We start from the raw sequence: 23,428 nt of genomic DNA on the forward strand, positions 1-23,428 counted from the left end.
TAAACAATGCTAATTACACTGCGAAACTAGTGGCTTCATTTTCGTGTGCCAGAACTAAATTAATACTATATGTATTATACTGCGTCTTTTTTTTTTTTTTGTGAGTTTCCAAAGGTAACACAAAAAAATGAAACAGAATGATGTCAATCTTGTAATTACAGCACTTTTTTTATTTTCATGGCCCAACCCTTGCTTCTTCCTCTTCTTTCCATATCTCAATCTCTTGTCAACGTTTCGCTCATTTTTTATGAGCCATCATCGCTGTGAATATATCCTCCACTAGAGACAGACCCGAAGACCATCACATGGGTCTCTGTTTCTCTTCTCCTAAAGCCACCAGACATGGCTCCAGTCGCCGGATTCCTAATCATCAGGCAAAACAGAAGGTAAGTAATAAAAACAAGAAGAAGACGAAGACGAACAAGATCCATTGGAGGCAAGGAGGAGGGACTCCGTACGGTAAGCGCATAGATTTTGGGTACGCTAAGGATTTCGATAAACGATACACCATTGGGAAATTGCTCGGACATGGCCAGTTTGGCTTTACATACGTAGCCACCGATAACAACAATGGAAATCGCGTCGCGGTCAAGAGAATCGATAAGGCCAAGGTAAAAAAAAACATCATTGGATTCACACGTTTTCTTGATTTCTCTATGATTCCAAAAGCTCATCGTGAATGGGTTTAACCTAAAGATCCATAAATTTCTATTCAACCATTAATTACGTCATTGCTTGACCGCAAAGTAAGCTCCCCATCCCAAGTTTTTGGCTGGCTCTAAGATAGTTTTGTCATACCAAGTTCGTCCTTTTTTCATGGCAAAATGGTTTTTTGTGTAATTTGGTGTGCAGATGACTCTACCGATTGAAGTGGAAGATGTGAAGCGAGAGGTTAAGATACTAAAAGCTTTAGGTGGGCATGAGAATGTGGTTGGGTTTCACAATGCTTTTGATGACAAAAACTATGTTTATATAGTTATGGAGTAAGCTACACGTTTTGACTCTGTTTTTCACCAATCATTCTTTTGCTTGCGATACAAGAAAAAATGAATATACCCTGGCTTTAATGAGTTTTTCCTTTTCCAGGTTATGTGAAGGTGGTGAATTGCTAGATCGAATACTAGCTAAGTAAGAGTTTGCGTTATTACATAAAACTAATCTGTAGAAAATAAACATTTTGGGAAGTTAACGTTACTTTATGTGTATATGTTTCTAGGAAAGATAGCCGTTACACCGAGAAAGATGCAGCGGTTGTGGTGAGACAAATGATGAAAGTTGCAGCTGAGTGTCATTTACGCGGTCTAGTGCACCGTGATATGAAGCCAGAGGTAGGTACGGTTCGGTTTGATTTGATGCCTGGAATATGTGAAAGAACCTTTCATCACTTTAAACAGAGTTTTCCTTTAAACCCCATCAGAATTTTCTGTTCAAATCAACTGAAGAAGATTCGTCTTTGAAGGCTACAGATTTTGGTTTGTCAGACTTCATAAAGCCAGGTAAGTCCTGCAAGTTTTTTCACTTGTCCAGTCTTGTCTTTGATAATTGAGAGCTGGATGATATATAGAGACGATTTTGTGAAAATGGCTGCAGGAATGAAATTTCAGGATATAGTAGGAAGCGCTTACTACGTTGCACCTGAAGTGTTGAAACGTAGGTCGGGACCTGAATCAGACGTCTGGAGCATCGGTGTCATCACTTATATTCTACTCTGCGGGAGAAGACCCTTCTGGGATAAGACTCAAGATGGAATATTCAATGAGGTCTAGTAATTTTCTGACAGAACAAAATTTAAAGCAATGATGTGTTTTTTCGTGAATACTGACTTGAAGAACAGGTCATGAGAAAAAAACCTGATTTCAAAACAGTCCCGTGGCCAACCGTTAGCAACAGTGCCAAAGATTTCGTGAAAAAGTTGTTAGTTAAGGAGCCGCGTGCACGGTTAACAGCAGCTCAAGCACTATGTATGTTATGCATATGCCATGAGCTTTCCATTGTCTGAGGTTATATTCACTCATCTTCTTGATGGTTTGGGTTTGCAGCACATCCATGGGTGAGAGAAGGAGGTGAGGCCTCAGAGATTCCAATAGACATATCTGTTCTGAACAACATGCGTCAGTTTGTGAAATTCAGCCGCCTTAAGCAGATTGCTCTTAGGGTAATTATATATTGTATTTCATATGAATAGTTAAAAAGAGTTTTCGTTTTTTACCTGAGTTGTTATGTTTTTGTAGGCTCTGGCGACAACAATTGATGAGGATGAGCTGGATGATCTCAGAGACCAGTTTGATGCTATTGACATTGACAAGAACGGTTTTATAAGCCTTGAGGAGATGAGGCAGGTACGAAATAGACAACACAAGTAAGCGATTTCACCGCATGACTGCAATGGAGAGTCTACTAACTTTCTAGTCTTAACAGGCTCTTGCAAAAGATGTTCCTTGGAAACTGAAAGATGCAAGAGTAGCAGAGATTCTTCAAGCGGTAGGTAAACTGAGTGTTTAGGACTAAAAGCCCCTTCCTGATGTGTTAGTGTATAATCCAAAATGTGTCTGTGTCTCTGCAGATCGATAGCAACACTGATGGCTTGGTGGATTTCACTGAGTTTGTGGTGGCTACTTTGCACGTAAACCAATTGGAGGAACATGACTCTGAGAAGTGGCAAGAGAGGTCAAGAGCAGCATTTGACAAGTTTGACATAGACAGAGATGGGTTTATAACTCCCGAGGAACTTCGAGTGGTCAGTCTCTCAAGCCTTTTACATTCCCCTCTTTTCTCTGCTTTGTTTTCTAAGAATCAATGTTTGCAGCAAACGGGTTTGAAAGGCTCTATAGAACCACTGCTTGAAGAGGCAGACGTGGATGAAGATGGGAGACTCAGCATCCATGAGTTTCAAAGACTTTTGAGAAGTGCAAGCATCAAGTCAAAAAATGTTAAAAGCCCTCCTGGTTACCAGCTTTCTCGAAAAATGTAAATTAACAAGTCCATAACCGTGATCTCCCATACACAGAACATTATCTGTCACCATGTTTTTTTTTACTGTCAGACCAAGAAAATTGTATATTGGATAAAACCCGTCTGGTTGTAAGGTTTAGAAATGTTTCTCACGTCTTACAACAATAATAGTTCAGTTGCAAAGAGATACAAAGCAATTGACTTTTTGTGTGTTTTATTTGCTTGTGATAATGTTACATAGTTAGGTGGTGCTATTGAGTTCCTTCTCAATCAAAGTACTAGAACACAGGGTTGAGGGGAATATGTTTATCGGTTTATGCCTTTAAAATGTCATTCACACCACCGGGGGAACTATCTTGAACAGCTTGAGATGAGGAGTAACTATTTGATGAGTTTGCAGTAGGTGTCAAGCTTTCTTTCTTCTCTTTTCCAGAAACATCCTGCATAGAAGTAACTTTGATCAGTCTGTGAGAAATATAAATAGTAACAACAACAACACAGAACGAACTTGTTGGTAAAGCCATAGAAGATTTATCACTCACCTGTTGAGCTAAAGAAGGTGCATGGACTTTAAGCTCAAGCTCTAAACCAACATCATATTTATGGTCATTGCCTTGATCTAAAGACTTGCTTTTGTAATCTTGTTTGCTTGAAGCACCAGAAGATGAGGAACGTTTCTGAACCGATGCTTGTTCGATTCGAGGATTGACGACTGAGGCTGAATACGGTATAAAAGTGGACTGGCCCTGAGTTATGGCTACTACAGGGATAGGATAAGCGTAATGTGGTCTCCATGGAACCATACTTCTGACTCTATGCTGATACTGAGCGTTGAGTATCTCAATATCTGACTTGAGAGTTGCTTTTTCCTCTCTCAGCTCGGTCTTCTCTTGAATAAGCTGCTTATAGCAATGGTAAAAGATAATCACAACGAAGTAGAATCCAGTAAGAGAATAATAATAATAATTGGTAAGTAAATCAATTATTCACCTCATGAGACTCTTGAGATAGTGTTGCATACTCAGCCTTTAGTCTTTCAACTTGGCTCATTACATCCTTCAGCATTTGTATTGTATCAGTGAGAAGTGAAACTTTGTCACTCTTAGGCCTATTTGGATCTGCAGAAAGAAACCATTAAAATCTCAATTCAAAAGTCTTGTTAGATAGATAGATAAATATATAATACCTAATGCGTTTCCAAGCTCAAGAAACTGTTCTTTGAGCTTATCTCTACGAAGCTTCTCGCTCTGCTTTACGAGAACAAACTGTTTCCTTGTTCACTTCCACCACCACCATCTCAGCTCTGAAATTTAGACGAATTCAAAACTATGAATAAACATGACACAGCCATAAAGTTTAGATTTTTAAGCATTAAGACCTGAGATTATGTCCCGAAGTAGAAGAAGAAGATGAAGAAACAGAGGATTCGGATTCAGAGCAAGCTTTTGGTTTCTTCGATTGATCCATATTACAATGTCAAAACTTCTAGTACAAAAACCAAGGAAGATAAAGAGAGAGAAGAATAAGAAATAAGTAGAAGTTGGTTTCGTTTTCGTCTTCTTCAACGTAAGTATAGTATATAAAAACCCAATCCGGCGATAATGGTGGTGGACGCCGACGAGGCAAATCAACAACTTGTGCTCCCCACGCGCCACCATTCAAGAGATATTATACTCTACGCCTGGTTACACTCTAACTTATCCACGTGTACAACCGTTGATTCAACTGACTTTAGTCTTCTCAGATCTCAACCGTCCAACGTTACAACCTAAAATAAAGGAACGATCTTTATTGAACTTTGGGAGTGGAAGAAAGGGGAGAGAGGATGAAGATTGTGACTTACAACGTTAATGGCCTTAGGCAACGAGTTTCCCAGTTTGATTCTCTTCTCAAACTTCTCGATTCCTTCGACGCTGATATCATCTGCTTCCAGGTTTTTTTTTTTTTTTTTTTTTACTTCAATTTTTGAAATTTCAATCCTTTTCTTCTCTGTTTCGCCTATGAATCCGTGTTTTGAAAATCTAGGAAACGAAACTTAGAAGACAGGAATTAACAGCGGATTTGGCTATAGCTGATGGGTATGAATCGTTTTTCTCGTGCACACGCACTTGTGAGAAAGGTCGTACTGGTTACTCTGGTAAGCATCAAGCTCTATAGTCTTCAGTGGGTTTTTGAGAAACAGAGGACATGGTTATGGTTGTGGAGGTTTTTTTAATCCTCTCCTCTTGAAATTTTGCAGGTGTAGCAACGTTTTGCAGGGTAAAGTCAGCATCTTTAAGCTGTGAAATTGCTTTGCCTGTTGCAGCGGAAGAAGGCATCACTGGTCTTGTAAGCAGTAATTCACGATGTGTGAAGACTGAAACGTATGCGATAGCTGAAGGGCTTGAGGAATATGAGAAAGATGAGCTTCTTAGGATTGACCAAGAAGGACGCTGTGTTATAACTGATCATGCCCACTTTGGTATGACTCTTAATTCTTTCTTTTCATGTACATTCTATTGTGCAAAATGTAATTTTCTTTACAGTTTGCATATATTTATGTGTTTTTTTTCAGTTGTTCTCAATGTCTATGGACCACGAGCTGTAGCTGATGATGCTGAGAGGATTGAGTTTAAGCATCGGTTTTATGATATTTTAGAGGTAAGCTTTCTGAATGGAGACAAGGAGGTAGTTCGGCTTATCATGATATTGGGTTAACTGTTTCTTAGTTTTCTTGTAGAGAAGATGGGAGTGTCTTTTGCGTCAAGGAAGAAGGGTATTTGTTGTTGGGGATCTCAACATTGCTCCTTCTGCTATGGATCGATGTGAAGCTGGGGCTGATTTCGAGAAAAACGAGTATGTAAATACTCATATTCATGATCTGCTTTACTCGAGATTTTGTTTCCTGTCAGATTTCTCATTTCATGCCAATAAAAAATGCAGGTTCAGAAAGTGGTTTAGATCTTTGCTAGTTGAACGTGGAGGCTCATTCTCAGATGTTTTCAGATCAAAGCATCCAGAAAGGTGAACTTTTGTGATAACCTCTTCTGTGTCTATTGAGGGATCTTAGCTTTTTTATCATTTGATTACATTCTTTGAACCTTTTTCTATCATTGATTGCTTATTTCTGGACTTCTAATAGGAAAGATGCATTCACATGTTGGTCCTCAAGTACTGGAGCAGAACAATTTAACTACGGTTCGAGGATTGATCATATCTTAGTTGCTGGATCATGCTTGCATCAAGACAAAGATAAGCAAGGCCATAGTTTTCTTGCTTGCCATGTCAAGGAATGTGACATATTGACAGAGTATAAGCGGTTTAAGGATGAAAATATGTCAACAAGGTAAGTCAAGATGATCAAGAATGATCCCATGTGTGCTTCAACTTAAAAGATTACCTTTTCTATTCTATTTGGATCTCAAAATGACCGTGAGTCACCTTCTGCACTCTACAGGTGGAAAGGTGGGCTAGGTACAAAATTAAAGGGATCAGACCATGTACCTGTATTCACTAGTTTTGATGATTTACCAGACATCCCCGCACATAGCACGCCGCCATTAGCGTCGAGATACCTTCCCATGATTTATGGTTTCCAGCAAACTCTTGGTACAAAAACTTTCCTCTATTTTCCAGTGTGATAGATTGGTTCATATTCTCAGTTTCATTCCTGTCTCTATCTTTGTTGTATCTTTCTTCACTCTTTTTGTTTACTGTAACAGTTTCAGTGTTTATGAAAAGGCAAGCCAATGAGGAAGCCAAAGCCAATGAAGTGGCATGTTCAACATCGAGTCAAGGTAATGCTTCATCAAGCTGTGGAGATATTTCGACAGGACCACTGAGAAACTGTGGTTCAAAGGGGATTTCACTGGAGAAATCTTGTTGTTTTGAGAACGAATCCACTTGCAGCGTTACAGAATCAGACATTATGGCATCGAGAGGTTTAATTGATAACCCTAGTGATGCAATCTGTGTATCATCAGGGAGAGCTGGGAATATCTCTAGAGATGGAAACAGGAAAAAAGCGAGGAAAGTCCAATCATCTCAGCTTTCTCTCAAGTCCTTTTTCACTGCAAACTCAAAGGCGAACAATGGTGGGGATAAGTCTTCATCCTCCAGTCAGAGCTCTCAAGTTGATAGCATCACACAACCGGCAGTTTCCAGCAGAGAAGACGGTGAATCGACTACTTCAACACAAGAACAAGAACAAAGCGGTTCTTCAGCTAAACAAAAGAACGGTACAGCTCTAATGGAGTGGCAAAGAATACAGAACCTAATGCAAAACAGCATACCTCTCTGCAAAGGACATAAAGAAGCTTGTGTTGCTCGGGTCGTAAAGAAACCAGGTCCCACATTTGGCCGTAGATTCTACGTCTGCTCTCGAGCTGAGGTAGAAGAACTAAGCAAAACCCCCAAGTCTTTTTCAACCGTGGTAGTTATATGCTCTAATAGTATCTACATCTCTTGCAGGGACCTTCCTCTAATCCAGAAGCAAACTGTGGTTATTTCAAATGGGCTTCATCAAAATTCAAAGACAAGTAAATGAGTAATGTGAATGGTCAGGAACCAAGGATTTAATCTAGTGAGATGAGGTACACCATAAAGAAACTTAACAATGTCGGTATATAGTTAAGCCCTTGACCAATGTGTAAAGTTGCTGGATTTAGCTTATTTCCACGTTCCTGTCTCTATCACTTTATCCCGCTTGGTCTCGTTTATTAATGTTGTTCCTTCTAATGTGATTAACTTTTAGCTTTGTAGCAGCTAATATACTAATGTTACAAGTTGCATAAGATTTAATTATAAGGTATGTTAATCGACATGGATACGTAGACGTATACGTATGTGTGTGTGTGTCTGGAATTTGTTAATATTTATATGGAAGATGACATGAAAGCGCAAAATGCTGATGGAAGGGAATGTGTCACCCACGAAATTGGTGGTGTCAATCGTCGACGTCACTTACGATTCTTTTCTTATACATGTAACTAAAAATATGTTACTTGTTTGGCTTTTGAAGATGTCAAAAGACTTGAATTAACATAATTATCTCTTGGGATAAATATGATCAACAAAAGTAAATGTTATAGTCATCGTTCTGAAGATAAGTTTTATCTAGAAAAGAGATGAAGCGATCGGCACTAGTTACCACAACAATTGGATTATGTGTTAAAAAAAAAAAAAAAAAAAAAAAAGATGTCGACCAATCACGTGGTTGGAGAAGAAGTAGAGATTACAATAGTTTGCTTACAACAATCACAATCTTCTAGAACCCCGGGAGGTTTCAACATGATCATCTTGTTTAAGGACTAAGGAGAGTCGAATTTGATTGTAATGAAACATGAGCACTTTTCATAGTTAGGTCATGTTTAAGAGGGAATTGATTTTTTCAATGTAATGCTTAGATAACACAACTTAAGCATGTGATTATCTTTTTTTAATTCAAAGATAATTATGCGTATAAAAACAATATTTTCAAAAGGTTAGTTTAGTAAAAAAAGAAGTCAGTGACAGATAAACGAGTTTAGTTTACTCTAAATATTAATCTCCATCCGTGATTCCGGTTCATTTGAATTACCTCACGCAGAAGAATACAAAAAAAAAAAAAAGGTAAAATAATAACTCAGTCGACTTTTCCTCTACAAATGTTTAATAAAAACAAAAAAGCCGACTTTTTTCCTTGATTAAGACAACCATAATCTAATAATATGAAGTTTTTATATTTTTATTTATTTTGATTAACACTAAATAATAAAGAACTTAAAGTTAAAATATTTATGTATTACCTAGTATTTGATAGTAGTAAATTTTATTTTATTGTAGTATATACTACTATATAGTAGTTCAAAAGGACCGTTTGTTGGCGTTTACCATTGGCCTTTCTTTTGTAGTATAGTAAGAAAACAATTTTCTCACAAATCAAATTGCACATTGCCATTTGGCACTTCTTTTTAGTATTTCCATTGCTAAAAATAAAAATAAAAATAAAAAGCAACATAAAAATACTTATCAATTATGGTTTGTATGGTAGTGGGAGGCAAAGCTATAATAAATGTATGCAAGAGCGACTTTTCTAAATCTTCTAAAAATCTATTTCTGTCTTCTCAATATCCAACAAACAATACAAGGTCCATATTAAAGTCTCTATACAACAAAATCATAATAATCAATCAATAAAAATCTACTACACATAAGAAAATTCCATTTTTCCAATTTTCACCATAAAATACTTTTCTGCTAATAAAAATAAAATTAGCATGCATTTATTTTAAAAAAAATAATAATAATAGTAATAACTAAAAACCAAAAAAAGCCTGATTTTATTTTTCTGTAATATGTTAAAAATGACAATTACAGCCACAGAACAATTTGGCCACTACGCATAAAGATCTTACGTACATTCTTATCTCCTTGTTGTGCAATAATTTCCCCAACTGGATAAGGGATCAGACTCATATCTCACAGACCCGACCCGACCCTTCTTTATTAACCCGACCCGTCTTTATTAATCCCCTCCTATGCATTTAAAAACTAATTAGAGTCTTAATCAAGCAATTGAGTGACTAATCCCTCTCTTTGCCTATAAATAAATCTCTCTCTGTTTCCCTTCTTCTTCAATCTTTCCCTCTATCTCTCTCTCTCTCGAACAATAACAAAAACGCAAAACTCGAATACTCGAAAACGATATCGTTTCTCAGCGATTAGCGAAGATGCTTTCTTCATCTCCGACCTCCTCCTTCACTCATCCGTTTCTCTCTTCACCTTCTTCTCCGCCTCTCTCCCCTACTCTATCTCCGTCATCTCGCACGGCTCGGATCTCTCCTCTTCTAGTCTCCGCCTCTTGCTCTTACACCTGCGCCGAAGACTCTCCGAGATTGCATCAGATCCCTCGGCGATTTACGGCGGCGACCGCCTCGCTCTACGATGTCCTCGAGGTTCCTCTAGACGCGACGAGCCAGGATATCAAATCGGCTTACCGGAGACTGGCCAGGATCTGCCATCCCGACGTGGCGGGAACCGATCGGACCAATTCGTCGGCGGAGGAGTTTATGAAGATCCACGCCGCCTACTGTACGCTTTCTGATCCCGAGAAACGCTCTGTTTACGACCGGAGGATGTTGCGTCGGAGCAGTCCTTTGACCGTCGGTACCTCCGGGTTGGGCAGTTACGTCGGACGGAACTGGGAAACTGATCAGTGCTGGTAGCGAGTTGACTCGGTGGAAACGAGTTAAGACCGTGTTTTAATTAGTGGTGTAAATACGAAAGCGATCAGGGCTTTGACGTTTGTAATTAATACTAGTACTTACAGTAATTAAGCTAACACGGACGAGTATTAGTGTGCTAACTTACGCCGTGTGTTTCGTGTTTACGTAGGATCTACGCGTTTTTTTTTTTTACCTTGTGAATCCTATTATCAATGAAAACCAAAAAAAAGCATATAGTATATGTTCTGCTTCCAGTGTTCTGATTAGAGCTGTTTAAAAAGTTATACATATTGTCCAATTTAGAAAATCTCTACAGGTGAGATAAAATGCATCCCAACTGACCAAAAAGAAAAAAAAAAAAAAAAAAAACAATTAGGATATGCATCCATACGTGATTATGAAATCTTCTGGCCCACAGATACTCTAGAACACGTGAACATGAATAGATCATGGATGGATGGCCAATGAAAATATGATTTATCCGTATGAACCAAACAACAAACCCATCACTTTTTTCAAGTACTAAATCGAGAGATTTTGTTCTTTAATGGATTTGGAGAAACGAATATATACGATTATGGATATATTGATGATCTAAGTTGGAGATTTGGACGACTTTGCTGATAAATTGGATGTAACCCATTGTAACTTTGACGTCATCGTTTTAGGTTTTACATTATGAACCGTAGAGGCGACAAATACGGGTCCCGCTAGTTTGTAGAAACTAGAAAGAAGAGGTCCGTTTTAGATCTTCTGCTTCGCTTCAACTTTTCCTGTATTTTTTTTTAATGTTAATTTGTCGGGACTTTAATTTTTATACTGCATTATATATTTTTTGTTTATTTATTCTGTCGAAAAATCCTTTTTATTTATTTAAATTCAACTAGTAAAATGTCCTTCTAGAAGGTAGAAGATAGTGTGTCACTATTTTTTTAATATCTTTATATGACAAATAAAAATCATAATAGAGATAGGCAACAAATATCGCTCAATCTCGTGGCTCTTCTTCCTCTGTTCTTTTTTGTTTTCTCTTGTGATAATAGATTTTGTAAAAAATTTGCTACTGGACAGAATGTGATTCAACGTGTTCTTTTTTGTTTTCTTTTGTGATAATAGATTTTGTAAAAAATTTGCTACTGGACAGAATGTGATTCAACGACTTTTACGCGCAGAACATTTTCGACGTTTAACTGAAAGACGTGCTCCAGTGGATTATATATAGAAATTCATTGTAACCACGTTGTCTTCGATTGGATAAGAAACAAAAAAAAAGTTGTTATTTGTTGAGAGAACCCATTTATTCACATTTAGTAGAAGATAATATACACATACTTATTTTACCTTGTTGGGTAAACTTAAAAAGTGATAAAACGAACGAGGCTTTAGCCGGATAATGTTCTCAAACGAAAGGATTTTGAATCATTACGTACTTTATTTCTTGTTTGGGACAAATATCTATCTACTAGCAGTATTTTGTCCTATTATTTTGCTTGCATTTGTGTATATAAATGATTATATTATAATATAACATCGATCCACTTGTGTTGTAGTATCTGCAATAATACCAAAAGTAGTGTCGATAAAGAAATGTCATAACATTATCCAATCAGATTAATGTATATTGGTGAAGTGAGGAAGTCTCTTTGTCAGTAGCACCACTGAGCAGGACTGGAAAACAGTTGCGACCAAACCAAACTAATCCAAAGTTTTTGTCAAGTTAAACTGAAAAACTATATGCTTTGAGTTTTTGTTAAGTTAAACTGAAACTAACTGAAAAACCGGTAAACCCAATACTGTCTATGGAAAACGCTGAACAGAGCCGGCTTAACCATAGGGCATGCCCCTGGGCAAACTTAAAAAAAGTGCCCCTTAATACATCAAAAAACATACAATTTTCAGTTTGTTCCAACAAAAAAAACTGGATAGAGTCTTATATAAAAAACAAGCAAAACACAAGTTAAAAACGATTTGGTTTGTAATATTTCTTCGCCAATGGTAACAACAACCACAATCAAGGTCTTCACTCCACTCCTTCCCCACACTCACTCTCTTCTTGCAATCAAGGTCTTCACTGCACTCCTCCTTCCCCACGCTCACTCTCTTCTTGCAATCTTCGTTAACAACCTTCACACCAAAATATATATTCTCTTGAATCTGAAAAAAAAAACCAGTAGTCATTCCAAGAAGAATAAAACGATCATATGAAACGGTTCATTCGAGCTTTAGTAGATGCAAAATCATGAATAACAGTTTCAAAATCAATGCTCTCTAACATACTTTTCTCAATGCACAAAATAGCTAAACCATTCAACCTTTCCTGAGACATAGAAGATCTTAAATAATTTTTCAATAACTTTAACTTGGAAAAGCTTCTCTCCGCTGAGGCCACAATCACGGAAAAACGGCTTTTTCATACCTCCACAATAGTCTTGTGTTGAATTTATACATTTGACTATTGATCTGGCGTAAACATACATTATGTTGATAGATATTTGAATTTCGTACCCTAACTTCGAAATCAATACCCCAAGTATAATTGTTGTGCCATAACATACAAAAACGTGTTTATCGACTAACTCTGTTAAGCTTCCGTTTAATCAAAATGACGTGGATTCCACGTGTGCGCGACGATCCAAACGACGTCGTTTTGGCAAAACAAAGAATCTAAAATTTTGTCCAAAACGACGTCGTTTTTTATTTCTATCCAAAATCTTTCTTCTTCTCTCCCGAAACTCTCTCTCGCGGCAGAGGAACCCTAGAATTTGGGTGTTTTCAATTTCGAGTCGATCTGAAGTAGGTTATCGTATGTATTCATCATCTAGTTCTGGTAAGTAATAATTATTGTTTTGGTTGATTTTAATTATTCAATTTCGATAATATATATGCGAATTTTGGGTTGGAAATTTGGCTAAGGGTTGAAAGCGAGCTACAATCGTTGTGGACAAGAAAGAGGGATACCTAGAAAATGTAGATGTGGTGCAGTGTCTGTAATCAAAACTTCATAAACATTGAAGAATCCAGGGAGGTTATTCTATTGTTGTCCTTATGGCTCAAAGGAGAATTGTGGTCATTTGTTCAAATGGACTGATTTATCTATGGTGGAAGAGATTGAAGAGGTTGAGAGTGTTGTTGAGAAGATACAAGTAGATGTGGGAAGCTTAGAGAAAGGCTTACATGATGTGGAAGCTGAGATGAAGAGTCTAGCAATGAATAGCAATGGAAGTGAAATAGAAGGCATAAAAGCTGTTGCACAAGGATGTGAGAAGGAGATTGGAGAACTCAAAGCCATGATCGTTTGTTGTGAGAAAGAGATTCAAGCATTACGTAGCTTCAAAAATTTGATTGTGTGTAGTGTAGTCATGTTTGTTGTATATGCTTTAATCTTTTAAGCAATAAGCAAAACATGTCTTGACTTGCTACCAATGTTAATGGAGCAATATGTTTATGTAATGGTAATGGAGCTAAAATGCTATAAAGAATGTTGTTTTAGATGATTCCATTTAGATGACAAAGTTTTAAACAACATCCGATTCAATAAGTAGACAAAAAACAAGCATCCTACATCTAAACCATATACCAAAAAACCATCATCCTAAACATTCAATCCAAACAACATGATCCTAAAACTTTGAACCATCCTAATCATAAGCTATAAAACAACTAATCAGCAAGTGAAATCTGTGATGGTTGGCTTGATTGGCTTGGTTGACTTGCTTGACTTGGACCTTTCCCTTGTGCTTTCCTTGGCTTATAGCGATGGACCCCAAGATTAGGACAACTTTTTGAAAAGAACAATAGAGTCTGAATTTGCAACCACCACCAAGAGAGCATATGACTTCCGATTTCTCAGATCTCCATCTTGAATACTTCACATTAGTTCCTTCCTTAAGCGCATACTCAACAACAGCTTCCTTGAACAAAGGTATGCTGTCAAATACCTGCCCCAATCTTATCTCTCCACTGCCTTTTTTGTACCTAAGGTGTTTTTCGGATCCACCATCCTCATCATCTGAATTCTGAGGAGTGGCCTCAGAATCACAAGCCTCATCTTCCTCATCTTCCTCATCATCATCTCCTCTACCGAAACAATCCTCCTCATCACTACCTCTAGCAGACCAAGCTCTATCGTTGCCTTCACCATCTCCACCATCATTGACTCCTTCTTGACCAACTCCATCATCATTGTGTTCTTCTTTACCAGCTCCATCATCATTGTGTTCTTCTTCACCAGCTCCATCATTACAAATCTCATCCTTTTGCACATAGAGTTCTATTGATCTTGTCCACAACGTAGCTGAACACATTCCCTGGAAACTATCGGATCCATCATACAACAACTTCAACTCTGAGAACATCTCGTAGGGGTATTTAAACCATATCCTTTGCCCAATCATATACAACCCAATCGACTCCACCATGTTTGTAAATATTGTCTCTGCCTTACATTCAAGACTATAAGTCTCGCCTCCAACATATGCAATCACAGCACCATTGGCGACTTCAAACTTTCCATTATAGAAGATTATGAAAATTGGATCTTCAGGTCTACAAAAACAAAACCAAATATTGTTCAAAACCGAGATTTTCTCTAACACACACACACAAATCATACACAACTTATACAAATACCCACTATTATAACACATTTTTGATGCAATTACACAATAGAATTCAACAAACTATCCAATGCTAATCAATCGATGAACTATGAGGAATTTCGTAAATGATTTTTCGAAAATTACCGGTTTCGATCTCCAGGTGCAACCTCCGAACCACCTTCATCCTCGGGAATCATTGCCTTCGGCTTCAGATCGACTCGAAATTGAAAACACCCAAATTCTAGGGTTCCTCCGCCGCGAGAGAGAGTTTCAGGAGAGAAGAAGAAAGATTTTGGATAGATATAAAAAACGACGTTGTTTTGGACAAAATTTTAGATTCTTTGTTTTGCCAAAACGACGTCGTTTGGATCGTCGCGCACACGTGGAATCCACGTCATTTTGATTAAACGGAAGCTTAACAGAGTTAGTCGATAAACACGTTTTTGTATGTTATGGCACAACAATTATACTTGGGGTATTGATTTCGAAGTTAGGGTACGAAATTCAAATATCTATCAACATAATGTATGTTTACGCCAGATCAATAGTCAAATGTATAAATTCAACACAAGACTATTGTGGAGGTATGAAAAAGCCGTTTTTCCCCACAGTCACCGGTGTAGTCAAAAGAATCTGATATGCAATGGAAACATTAGGATAACAATCCACATTTTCAACAAACTCAAGAACTTTACTAGGTTCCATAGGTACATCGGGTAAAGTCATTTGCAACATTCTCAATTCAGAATAAAGATCATTACAATCAACATCCAAAGAACTACCATGAGAAAAGGTTTTGTGAAAATGAGTGCAATGTTCATGTAGTTCACTTTCATCTAATGCCTTCAACTTCATCGAATCAAACAAAAACCCAAATACACTTTTGAAATGATTCATTTGATCAAATCTGTTCTTAACCGAAGTTATTGCCATGTCCACCACAACTAAAAAATATTCAACTCTAAAAGCATCCTCACTTGATTGTACTTCTTCACCACAATCAGTTTCACCAAATTGTTTTTTTCTAAAAATACGACGCTTTTTGGGAAATATAGGATCAATGTCCAGTTCACGAGCAATACTTTGAGCTATACTCAAACTAGAATTAAATCCTTCATGTCTATACTTCTCAAAAAACAGAACCACACCTTCCAATTGTTTTAAAGCACTGTCAATGCACACAGACTTAGACTGTAAACTCTTGCTCACCGAGTTAATAGCAAACAAAATGTCATACCAAATAACCATACCAAGTATAAATTCGAAGTTATCAAATGCCATGACTAAACTTTTAGCATCACTCTTTGTCATAGCATCATCACAAGACTCATATAATTCCAATAAAGCTGACCTTACTTGTGGAGCTTGAAACCTAATAGCTTTAACACTTTTGATTCGACTCTCCCAACGAGTATTACATAAAGATTTCACGGTGAAATTTGGAACATTGTCAATCAAAATCTTCCATCTCTTTGTAGAACTAGAAAATAATGTATAAATCTGTTGTAAAACTCCAAAGAAAGAAATAGCCTTCACACATGAATGAGCCATATCACTAACCACAAGATTAAGACTATGACAAACACATGGCATATACAAAGCTCTTGGATTTATATCAAGTAATCGCTTTTGAACACCTTGATGTTTTCCTTTCATGTTAGAACCATTGTCATAGCTTTGACCCCTCACATTATCGACATCAAGAGTAAGAGACTTTAGAGCATCTAGTAATTTATCAAAGTGTCCTAATCCTGATGTGTCATCTACCTTTAGAAACTCCAAGAAGAACTCTTCTACTCTTACTATCTTATTTGATATATTCACACACCGTACTATAACAGTCATTTGCTCTTGATGGCTCACATCCGGTGTGCAATCAAGAATGATCGAAAAATACTTTGCCTCTTTAATGACTCTTAAAATATAAATTTGAACCTTATGAGCCAAAAGATAAATAAACTCATTCTGAATATTATGACCAAGATAATGATGATGGATCTCATGGTCCTTAATGCGCCTAATGTGATCCTGGATTATCAAATCAAATTTTGCGATCATTTCAATAGCTCCTAAGAAATTACCATTGCTATCTTGGTAAAGTTTCTCATTTTTCCCTCGAAACGCTAAACACCGTTTAGAAAGAAACTTCACAACAGCAATGATTCTAATTAAAACTTGTCTCCAACGTTTTTTCTCTTTTGCAATTTCCTTTTGTAGTTCTTTATCAACTGTTAGACTTTTCTCAAATCTAACTTGCAACTCTTTCCAAGTTTTCATGTTAGTCATATGATCTACACTTCTCTCATGATCTTTCAGTCTCTCACTAAGATGCTTCCAATCTCTAAATCCATCATTTGCAAGCATTTTTGAGCAGTCACTAGACTTAAACAATTTGCAACAGAAGCAATAAACTTTGTCCACATGTTTAGAGTAAACCAACCAATTTCTATCACTAGTTTCCCCATTATTCAGCTTCCTAGAATAATACTTATATGAGAAATGCCTATTGTTCTTATCTAAAGGAAACACAAGATTCATTTCTCTTACAGGCCCTTTTTCAACTAACACATCTCTCATTTTATTGTCAAGGTTTTCCCAATACCTAGGATCGAAAATATCAACACAAAAACTTGGTTGTTCACCAACATTCAAAGTTTCAACATTTGATGCATTTACCACATTAGCTTGCTCACTTTCAATGTTAGATGCATTTACCACATTAGCTTGCTCACTTTCAACATTAGATGCACTTGTTCTTGTCACAAATCTATCTAATGAACCTCTTTGTGATGCAATAAACGATTCAACTTGTTTTTTCTTTTTCCTCTTTTGACATCCAGGTAATTGACCAGTCATGATGATGCAATCTAAATGCTGGCTGGAGTGTCTAAATGTCAAGTAAAAGGAAAAATAAAACCTGGATTTGTTTTGTCGAAAACCTGGATTTAAGAACAGATGAGTGTGCGATTAAGAGCTTCAATTTAGCGTAGAATACAAAACCTGAAATAGAAAGAGTTAAGTAAAATAGAAGTTAACTTGTGTTTAAAAGTTAAAACACACAAAATTATAGCTTACAATTAAGAAAAAAAAAACAGAACACGAGTCAATTAGGAAAACTGGATAATGTCTAAAAGACTCAAATGAAAAACTTACAAAAGTTATAGCTTTCGTCGCTTCCAAATTTCAGCTGGTGATGTAGAAATCCAAGCAGTAGAAAACGAAATCGTTCATGGTCTACTGACTAGTTGAGATAATTATGGAAGATGAAGAGTCTCTTTTTGTTATCTACTCCTAAAATAACTCCTTAAACATATTTTGATGGACCTTTTTGTTTAACAAATTTTGTTTGGGTCTCAAAAATAAATTTTATGGTTCATTTATCTTACACACTTTTTTTGGGTCTATTTGATTCATTTATTTTTTTTGTGCCCCTTTTAGTTTATAATTTTTTTTTTTGCCCCTTTTAGTTTATAATTTTTTTTTTGTGTCCCTTTGTTATATAAATTTTTTTCTCCTATACAAACAAAAAATATTTATGTGCCCCTTAAATTTCTGTACTCGGGGCGGTCGCATTGGCCGCTCTTATGGTTAAGCCGGCATTGACGCTGAATGTGCCTTTAGACAAGAAAAAAAAAGAGAGATTGTTTCCACTATCATAGAAGACTAGTAGGAGCTTGTTTTATTTTCAGAATCTTAACATATGCTGTAAATGTGAAACATCATGGCCCAGAAAAATAAATATGGTTGGTTATAACATTCGATGTAGACACACACGACTTCAAGAAAAACCCAGCTAGCCCTTGGTAAAATAAATGGTTATGTCTCTTATGGCCCCAATATTTAAGTTATCCAATCACATTTCCAACAGCTTTTTATTTCCACGTCTTAATTTGTACTTAAAGGTACCAGTATTATTACTCCGTTTCAAAATATAATATGTTTTATAGAAGTTTTTTATTTCATAATATATGATGTTTTCAAATTTTTATGCAACTTTTAGATTAGTTTAGTATTTTATATTATGCAGTATTGTTTGTTAAAAGTAAAGATTTCTTAATCTACGTGCTTTAGTTAAAACATCTAAACATGACAATCCCAAAACATAGGTGTGTTAATTAACCTTGAGAATTAATCAAAGTAATCTTGAAGATTTAGAGAAATTTTTGTTGACATTTTTCTGAACAAACACCAAAGAGCATTTTCGTTATAAGAATTTGAAATTTTACACATTTTTTTTTTTTTTTTTGAAATCCTACACTTCCCTATTATCATATTTTAATATATGGAATAGGCTTAATATAAAATGAAACAAAAAAGAACGGATATAGCTAAGACGAAGACTTGGTAAATGTACTAATAAGTAATTTACTCCGACAACGAAAGCCGGCGACGACCGGCGTGTTCTGTAGGAAATACAAAGAAATGACAGAAACCGTGTTTCAAAGACCAAACCCTCCAACAAAACAACAAAATTGATGTTTCTTCATTATCTTTAAAATTAAGACCAACCCGTTTCTTAATTTTCTTGATCTAAACCAGTTCTGTTACCTATGGGTGATCTAGCTAAGCAGATATTGTCTCGACCGATTCAACTAGCAGACCAAGTGGTGAAAGCCGGAGATGAAGCCACGATCAACAAACAAGAATGCGCCGAGATCAAGTCCAAGACGGAAAAGCTCGCTGCTCTTCTCCGCCAAGCGGCGCGTGCTAGCTCAGACCTCTACGAACGTCCCACACGCCGTATCATCGACGACACTGAAAACGTTCTCGAGAAAGCATTGACGATGGTCCAAAGATGCCGTGACGATGGCTACATAATGCGTCTTTTCAATATAATCCCCGCCGCAGCATTCCGTAAAATGATCTCCCAACTAGAAAACTCCGTCGGCGACGTCTCTTGGCTCCTCCGTGTCTCAACTCCCGCCGGTAACGACGACGACGACGAAGGGTTTGGTTACTTAGGCCTCCCTCCGATCGCAGCCAACGAACCAATCCTGTGTCTTATTTGGGAGCAAATCGCGGTTTTAATGACCGGTTCGCCGGATGAAAAATCCGACGCCGCCGCGTCGTTAGCTTCGTTAGCGAGAGATAACGACAGATACGTGAAACTGATAGTTGAAGAAGGTGGAGTCAACCCTTTGTTGAAACTTCTTAAAGAAGGTAAAATCGACGGTCAAGAAAACGCGGCGAGAACAATCGGCTTATTGGGTCGTGACCCGGAAAGCGTGGAGCATATGACTCAGCTTGGTGTGTGTTCAGTGCTTTCGAGTGTTCTCAAAGAAGGTTCGATGAAGGTTCAAGCCGTTGTGGCTTGGGCTGTTTCAGAGCTTGTTTCTGGTAACCACGCGAAGTGTCAAGAGCTCTTCGCGCAAAACAACGTGATTCGTCTTCTCGTGAGTCATTTAGCGTTTGAAACGGTTCAAGAACATAGCAAATACGCGGTTGTCGCGGGTAGAGCTACGTCGATGCATCACGCCGTCGTGATGGCGAGTAAAATCAATTTGCCGGCGGTTAACGAGGAGGAGGAGGAGGGGGACGGTACTAATACTAGCCAGATTGGGAACTCGAATCACATGCCGAATCAGATGCATAACATCGTTACGACTACAATGGCGATGAAGGCGGTTGGATCGGGATCAAAATCGAGTCTGTCTAACCGATTCGTAACCGACGAGGATGAGAAACCGCCGGAAAAGCTGCCGGAGAAGAGTTATAGTTTGAATTCAAAGATCAAGACTTACAGTAGTACGGCACATCAATCGAGAAACGCGTCGGTCACGAGAGGGAGAGAGCTTGAAGATCCGGTGACGAAGACTTACATGAAAGCGATGGCGGCGAGAGCGCTGTGGAAACTCGCTGTAGGAAACTCATCGATCTGCCGAGTCATCACCGAGTCACGAGCTTTGCTCTGTTTTGCGGTTTTATTAGACAAAGGAGACGCGGAGACTAAGTACAACACAGCAATGGCTATCATGGAGATAACCGCCGTGGCGGAAGAAAACGCAGATCTGAGAAGATCAGCGTTCAGACGCACTTCGCCGGCGTGCAAAGCGGTTGTTGATCAGTTATTCAGAATCGTAGAAAACGCCGACGCCGGATCCGATTTGCTAATCCCCTGTGTAAGATCAATCGGAAACCTAGCGAGAACGTTCAAATCAGCGGAAACGCATATGATCGTGCCTTTGGTAAAACTCCTGGACGACGAAGAACCAGACTTAGCGGCGGAAGTAGCGATCGCGTTAGCTAAATTCGCGACGGAGGACAACTTCTTAGCGAAAGAACACTCGAGGACGATCATCGCTGCTGGAGGATCGAAGCTTCTGGTACAGCTAGCGTATTTCGGAGAGAACGGAGCTCAGATCCCAGCGCTTGTTTTGCTGAGCTACGTGGCGATGAACGTACCTGACAGTGAAGAGTTAGCTAAAGACGAAGTGTTAACTGTATTGGAGCGGGCTTCTAAACAAGCTAATGTGATCGAAGACGAAGATATGGATGCTTTGTTGTATGAAGCTAAGAGCAGACTCGAGCTTTACCAATCCAGAGGTTCCAGAGGCTTTCACGTATAACTCGACTTCCACATGTATTCAAATACTAGGCGGTGTGACTCTGTTTTTTTTTCCCATTATTATAAAAAACTTGTATAAAGTTTTCATTTTCCCAGTATCTAATTTTTGGCCCATCAAATAATAGGCCCAATTTATAAATTCGGTCCATGCGGCCCAGTTTGTGGACGCGTGCACACATGATAAACCGACGCGGATAGACGGAAGTGGCAGTTTTCCCACTCCAGAAGAATCTTCCACCAAAAAAAAATGTTAATTTGGGCGGCAGAGTGAAATTAGGGTTTAATTACATCCCACTAAATTTAGGGTTTGTGCACTAATTTCCTTTATAATTACAGATTTAATCCACTCTCTATATATAATAAACACACACGCCTTTGGGATTTTATCAAACAAAACCCTAATTCACCCAATCTCTTTTCTTCTTCTTCTCCGTCAATCTTTTTGTTTGTTAGAGGGTTCCGATGTCTTCAGAGGATCAATCCGTGGTGAGATTTACCGGGAAGGTGAGTTGGTTCAACGATGCCAAAGGCTATGGTTTCGTTACTCCCGATGACGGCAGCGTAGAGCTATTTGTTCATCAATCCTCAATTGTTTCAGACGGTTACCGGAGTTTAACTGTCGACGATTTGGTTGAGTTCGCTGTTGCTAAGGGAAGCGACGGCAAGACCAAAGCCGTGGATGTTACTGCTCCAGGTGGTCTTCCCCTTAAGAAGGAGAACAGCTCTCGCGGTACCGGTGCTAGGCGCGGCGGATGCTACAAGTGCGGTGAGGGAGGTCATATCGCTAAGGATTGCCGTGGCGGCGGCGGCGGTGGTGAGCGTAAAGAGGGTTGTTACAAGTGTGGCGAGGGAGGTCACTTTGCTAGGGATTGTGCTCAGAAATCAGGTGGGAACGGAGACCAACGTGGAGCCAGGAAGGAGGGGTGTTACAATTGTAATGAGGTTGGTCACTTTGCTAGGGATTGTACTCAGAAACCGGCTGCTGTAAACGTGAGAAGCGGCGGCGGCGGCGTGGGTGAGCGTAATGGATCTTGTTACACATGTGGTGGAGTTGGTCACATGGCGAGAGATTGTGCGACTAAGAGCACTGGTTGTTACCAGTGTGGTGGTCCTCACTTGGCTCGTGATTGTGACAGGAGAGGAAGCGGCGGCGGTGGTGGAGGTAATAATAAGTGTTACAAGTGTAGCGAAGTAGGTCACTTTGCTAGGGAATGTTCTGTAGTATCTGAATTGATTTCCTAATCAACTAACAAAAGAGAATGAAGATTGAATCGAGTTATATATATATATATATATATATATATTTCTCTTCGTTTTCATATGATCTTTTTTTTTGTTGTTGATGGGAATGAAACTGCCTGGTCCTTTTGGTGTTTTGGTGTTTTTTTTTTTTTTGACTTATTATTATTATTATACTACAAAGAGAGTAATCCTACTAAACTAGTTGTTGTTTATTTCTCTGATATGGATGCGCTTCTTCTATCTGTTTCTGGAAATTTTGACCTCGTATTGCTTATGTCATCCAACTTTTGAGTTTCTATTGTCCTTTTTGTTACTTGTTTCAGTTTATTGCTTTTGTACTTGTGATGTTTCGACTATTACAAGCATGACGTCCCCAAAGTCCGTAACTTTAACTCATTCCCATAATTGTAGTTGTGTAGAGCATGTTTTGGGCCGTTCGTAGAGATACAGAATTTTCGATTATGACTTGCATGAGAGTAACCTGTGAAATTGGTGGAATAAGTGACTTTTGACGATTAAAGGGGATGTCACAGTTCGTAGACAACGCTTTAAGTAATGACCTCACTATGATCTGGTTAATCGTTACCTGCTTTGTACAGTCATCATATAGGGGATGTCACCCTCGTTTTTCCGGGTTAAAAGTTTGTACCTAATTTCACTACTAGCAAAATCCCAGACTGATGACGATTTTTTCTAAGAGAAGAACCTGGAAACCCAAGTTTGTTGTCCACCTTTTCCTGCCCAAACAGAGCCACATGATCATTGATTAGATTATAGTAAAGACACTCATATAAATAAACCTGATTAAGTTAAAACATCATCAACGTCTCCTTGTGTTTTATATCGTTGATTACAATCCATCAAAACCTTACTAATCACCTCTCATC

The 23,428-nt window shown here is 38.1% G+C and overlaps 7 protein-coding genes and 2 pseudogenes across 10 annotated transcripts; 6 read left to right on the plus strand and 3 right to left on the minus strand.

Moving 5' to 3' along the window:
• Positions 1–100: 100 nt before the first annotated feature.
• On the plus strand, positions 101–3,169 carry LOC109127885 (calcium-dependent protein kinase 18-like). Its single transcript, XM_087469887.1, has 12 exons — positions 101–611; positions 853–983; positions 1,087–1,128; positions 1,217–1,328; positions 1,418–1,496; positions 1,591–1,760; positions 1,835–1,961; positions 2,040–2,155; positions 2,232–2,339; positions 2,419–2,481; positions 2,564–2,737; positions 2,807–3,169. Exons 1-12 carry the CDS (start codon positions 306–308, stop codon positions 2,969–2,971), a joined length of 1,593 nt encoding a protein of 530 aa, XP_087326013.1. The 5' UTR covers positions 101–305; the 3' UTR covers positions 2,972–3,169.
• On the minus strand, positions 3,061–4,551 carry LOC104729573 (transcription factor bHLH11-like; annotated as a pseudogene). The gene is made up of 5 exons (XR_015568885.1): positions 4,331–4,551; positions 4,139–4,255; positions 3,943–4,070; positions 3,495–3,851; positions 3,061–3,392 (listed from the first exon to the last, which is right to left on the minus strand). The product of XR_015568885.1 is annotated as a transcription factor bHLH11-like (transcript).
• LOC104729572 (DNA-(apurinic or apyrimidinic site) endonuclease 2) lies at positions 4,247–7,751 on the plus strand. 3 transcript variants are annotated; one of them, XM_010448525.3, is made up of 10 exons: positions 4,247–4,885; positions 4,978–5,089; positions 5,192–5,413; positions 5,507–5,592; positions 5,677–5,787; positions 5,875–5,955; positions 6,074–6,277; positions 6,389–6,540; positions 6,654–7,321; positions 7,402–7,751. In XM_010448525.3, exons 5-10 carry the CDS (start codon positions 5,747–5,749, stop codon positions 7,471–7,473), a joined length of 1,218 nt encoding a protein of 405 aa, XP_010446827.1. In that variant the 5' UTR covers positions 4,247–4,885; positions 4,978–5,089; positions 5,192–5,413; positions 5,507–5,592; positions 5,677–5,746; the 3' UTR covers positions 7,474–7,751. The 3 variants fall into 3 exon arrangements, with proteins under 3 accessions (XP_010446827.1, XP_010446826.1, XP_087326012.1); XM_010448524.3 differs by having other exon boundaries at positions 4,702–4,885; positions 5,672–5,787; XM_087469886.1 differs by having other exon boundaries at positions 4,753–4,885; positions 5,661–5,787.
• Positions 7,752–9,526: 1,775 nt separating this feature from the next.
• LOC104729571 (chaperone protein dnaJ 11, chloroplastic) lies at positions 9,527–10,375 on the plus strand. The gene has a single exon (XM_010448523.3). It carries the CDS (start codon positions 9,642–9,644, stop codon positions 10,134–10,136), a length of 495 nt encoding a protein of 164 aa, XP_010446825.1. The 5' UTR covers positions 9,527–9,641; the 3' UTR covers positions 10,137–10,375.
• A 2,566-nt stretch (positions 10,376–12,941) lies between these two features.
• Positions 12,942–13,548, plus strand: LOC147935731 (uncharacterized protein At4g04775-like; annotated as a pseudogene).
• Positions 13,549–13,774: 226 nt separating this feature from the next.
• Positions 13,775–14,793, minus strand: LOC147935732 (uncharacterized). Its single transcript, XM_087470205.1, has one exon. It carries the CDS (start codon positions 14,780–14,782, stop codon positions 13,775–13,777), a length of 1,008 nt encoding a protein of 335 aa, XP_087326331.1. The 5' UTR covers positions 14,783–14,793.
• Positions 14,794–15,307: 514 nt separating this feature from the next.
• LOC104719962 (uncharacterized) lies at positions 15,308–17,590 on the minus strand. The gene has a single exon (XM_010437941.1). The coding sequence runs from the start codon at positions 17,588–17,590 to the stop codon at positions 15,308–15,310; it is 2,283 nt and encodes a 760-aa protein (XP_010436243.1).
• A 1,322-nt stretch (positions 17,591–18,912) lies between these two features.
• Positions 18,913–21,438, plus strand: LOC104716519 (uncharacterized). Its single transcript, XM_010433900.3, has one exon. It carries the CDS (start codon positions 19,285–19,287, stop codon positions 21,298–21,300), a length of 2,016 nt encoding a protein of 671 aa, XP_010432202.2. The 5' UTR covers positions 18,913–19,284; the 3' UTR covers positions 21,301–21,438.
• A 71-nt stretch (positions 21,439–21,509) lies between these two features.
• Positions 21,510–22,839, plus strand: LOC104716520 (uncharacterized). The gene has a single exon (XM_010433901.2). The coding sequence runs from the start codon at positions 21,762–21,764 to the stop codon at positions 22,539–22,541; it is 780 nt and encodes a 259-aa protein (XP_010432203.1). The 5' UTR covers positions 21,510–21,761; the 3' UTR covers positions 22,542–22,839.
• The last annotated feature ends 589 nt before the right edge of the window (positions 22,840–23,428 follow it).

Source organism: Camelina sativa, chromosome 10 (genome assembly GCF_030686135.1).
Source record: "Camelina sativa cultivar CO46 ecotype springtype chromosome 10, ASM3068613v1".
Taxonomy (NCBI): Eukaryota; Viridiplantae; Streptophyta; class Magnoliopsida; order Brassicales; family Brassicaceae; genus Camelina; species Camelina sativa.

What these genes read in the sequence shown, in the direction of transcription:
- LOC104719962 (XM_010437941.1), bottom strand. Translation starts at nt 17,590, where the DNA reads ATGACTGGTCAATTACCTGGATGTCAAAAGAGGAAAAAGAAAAAACAA.
- LOC104729571 (XM_010448523.3), top strand. Translation starts at nt 9,642, where the DNA reads ATGCTTTCTTCATCTCCGACCTCCTCCTTCACTCATCCGTTTCTCTCT.
- LOC104716520 (XM_010433901.2), top strand. Translation starts at nt 21,762, where the DNA reads ATGTCTTCAGAGGATCAATCCGTGGTGAGATTTACCGGGAAGGTGAGT.
- LOC104716519 (XM_010433900.3), top strand. Translation starts at nt 19,285, where the DNA reads ATGGGTGATCTAGCTAAGCAGATATTGTCTCGACCGATTCAACTAGCA.
- LOC104729572 (XM_010448524.3), top strand. Translation starts at nt 4,778, where the DNA reads ATGAAGATTGTGACTTACAACGTTAATGGCCTTAGGCAACGAGTTTCC. An exon ending in AACTGATCATGCCCACTTTG is followed by an intron (nt 5,414 to 5,506) that starts GTATGACTCTTA and finishes GTTTTTTTTCAG; the next exon opens with TTGTTCTCAATGTCTATGGA. An exon ending in TGGTTTCCAGCAAACTCTTG is followed by an intron (nt 6,541 to 6,653) that starts GTACAAAAACTT and finishes TTACTGTAACAG; the next exon opens with TTTCAGTGTTTATGAAAAGG.
- LOC147935732 (XM_087470205.1), bottom strand. Translation starts at nt 14,782, where the DNA reads ATGTGTTATAATAGTGGGTATTTGTATAAGTTGTGTATGATTTGTGTG.
- LOC109127885 (XM_087469887.1), top strand. Translation starts at nt 306, where the DNA reads ATGGGTCTCTGTTTCTCTTCTCCTAAAGCCACCAGACATGGCTCCAGT. An exon ending in AGAGAATCGATAAGGCCAAG is followed by an intron (nt 612 to 852) that starts GTAAAAAAAAAC and finishes TTTGGTGTGCAG; the next exon opens with ATGACTCTACCGATTGAAGT. An exon ending in TATGTTTATATAGTTATGGA is followed by an intron (nt 984 to 1,086) that starts GTAAGCTACACG and finishes TTCCTTTTCCAG; the next exon opens with GTTATGTGAAGGTGGTGAAT.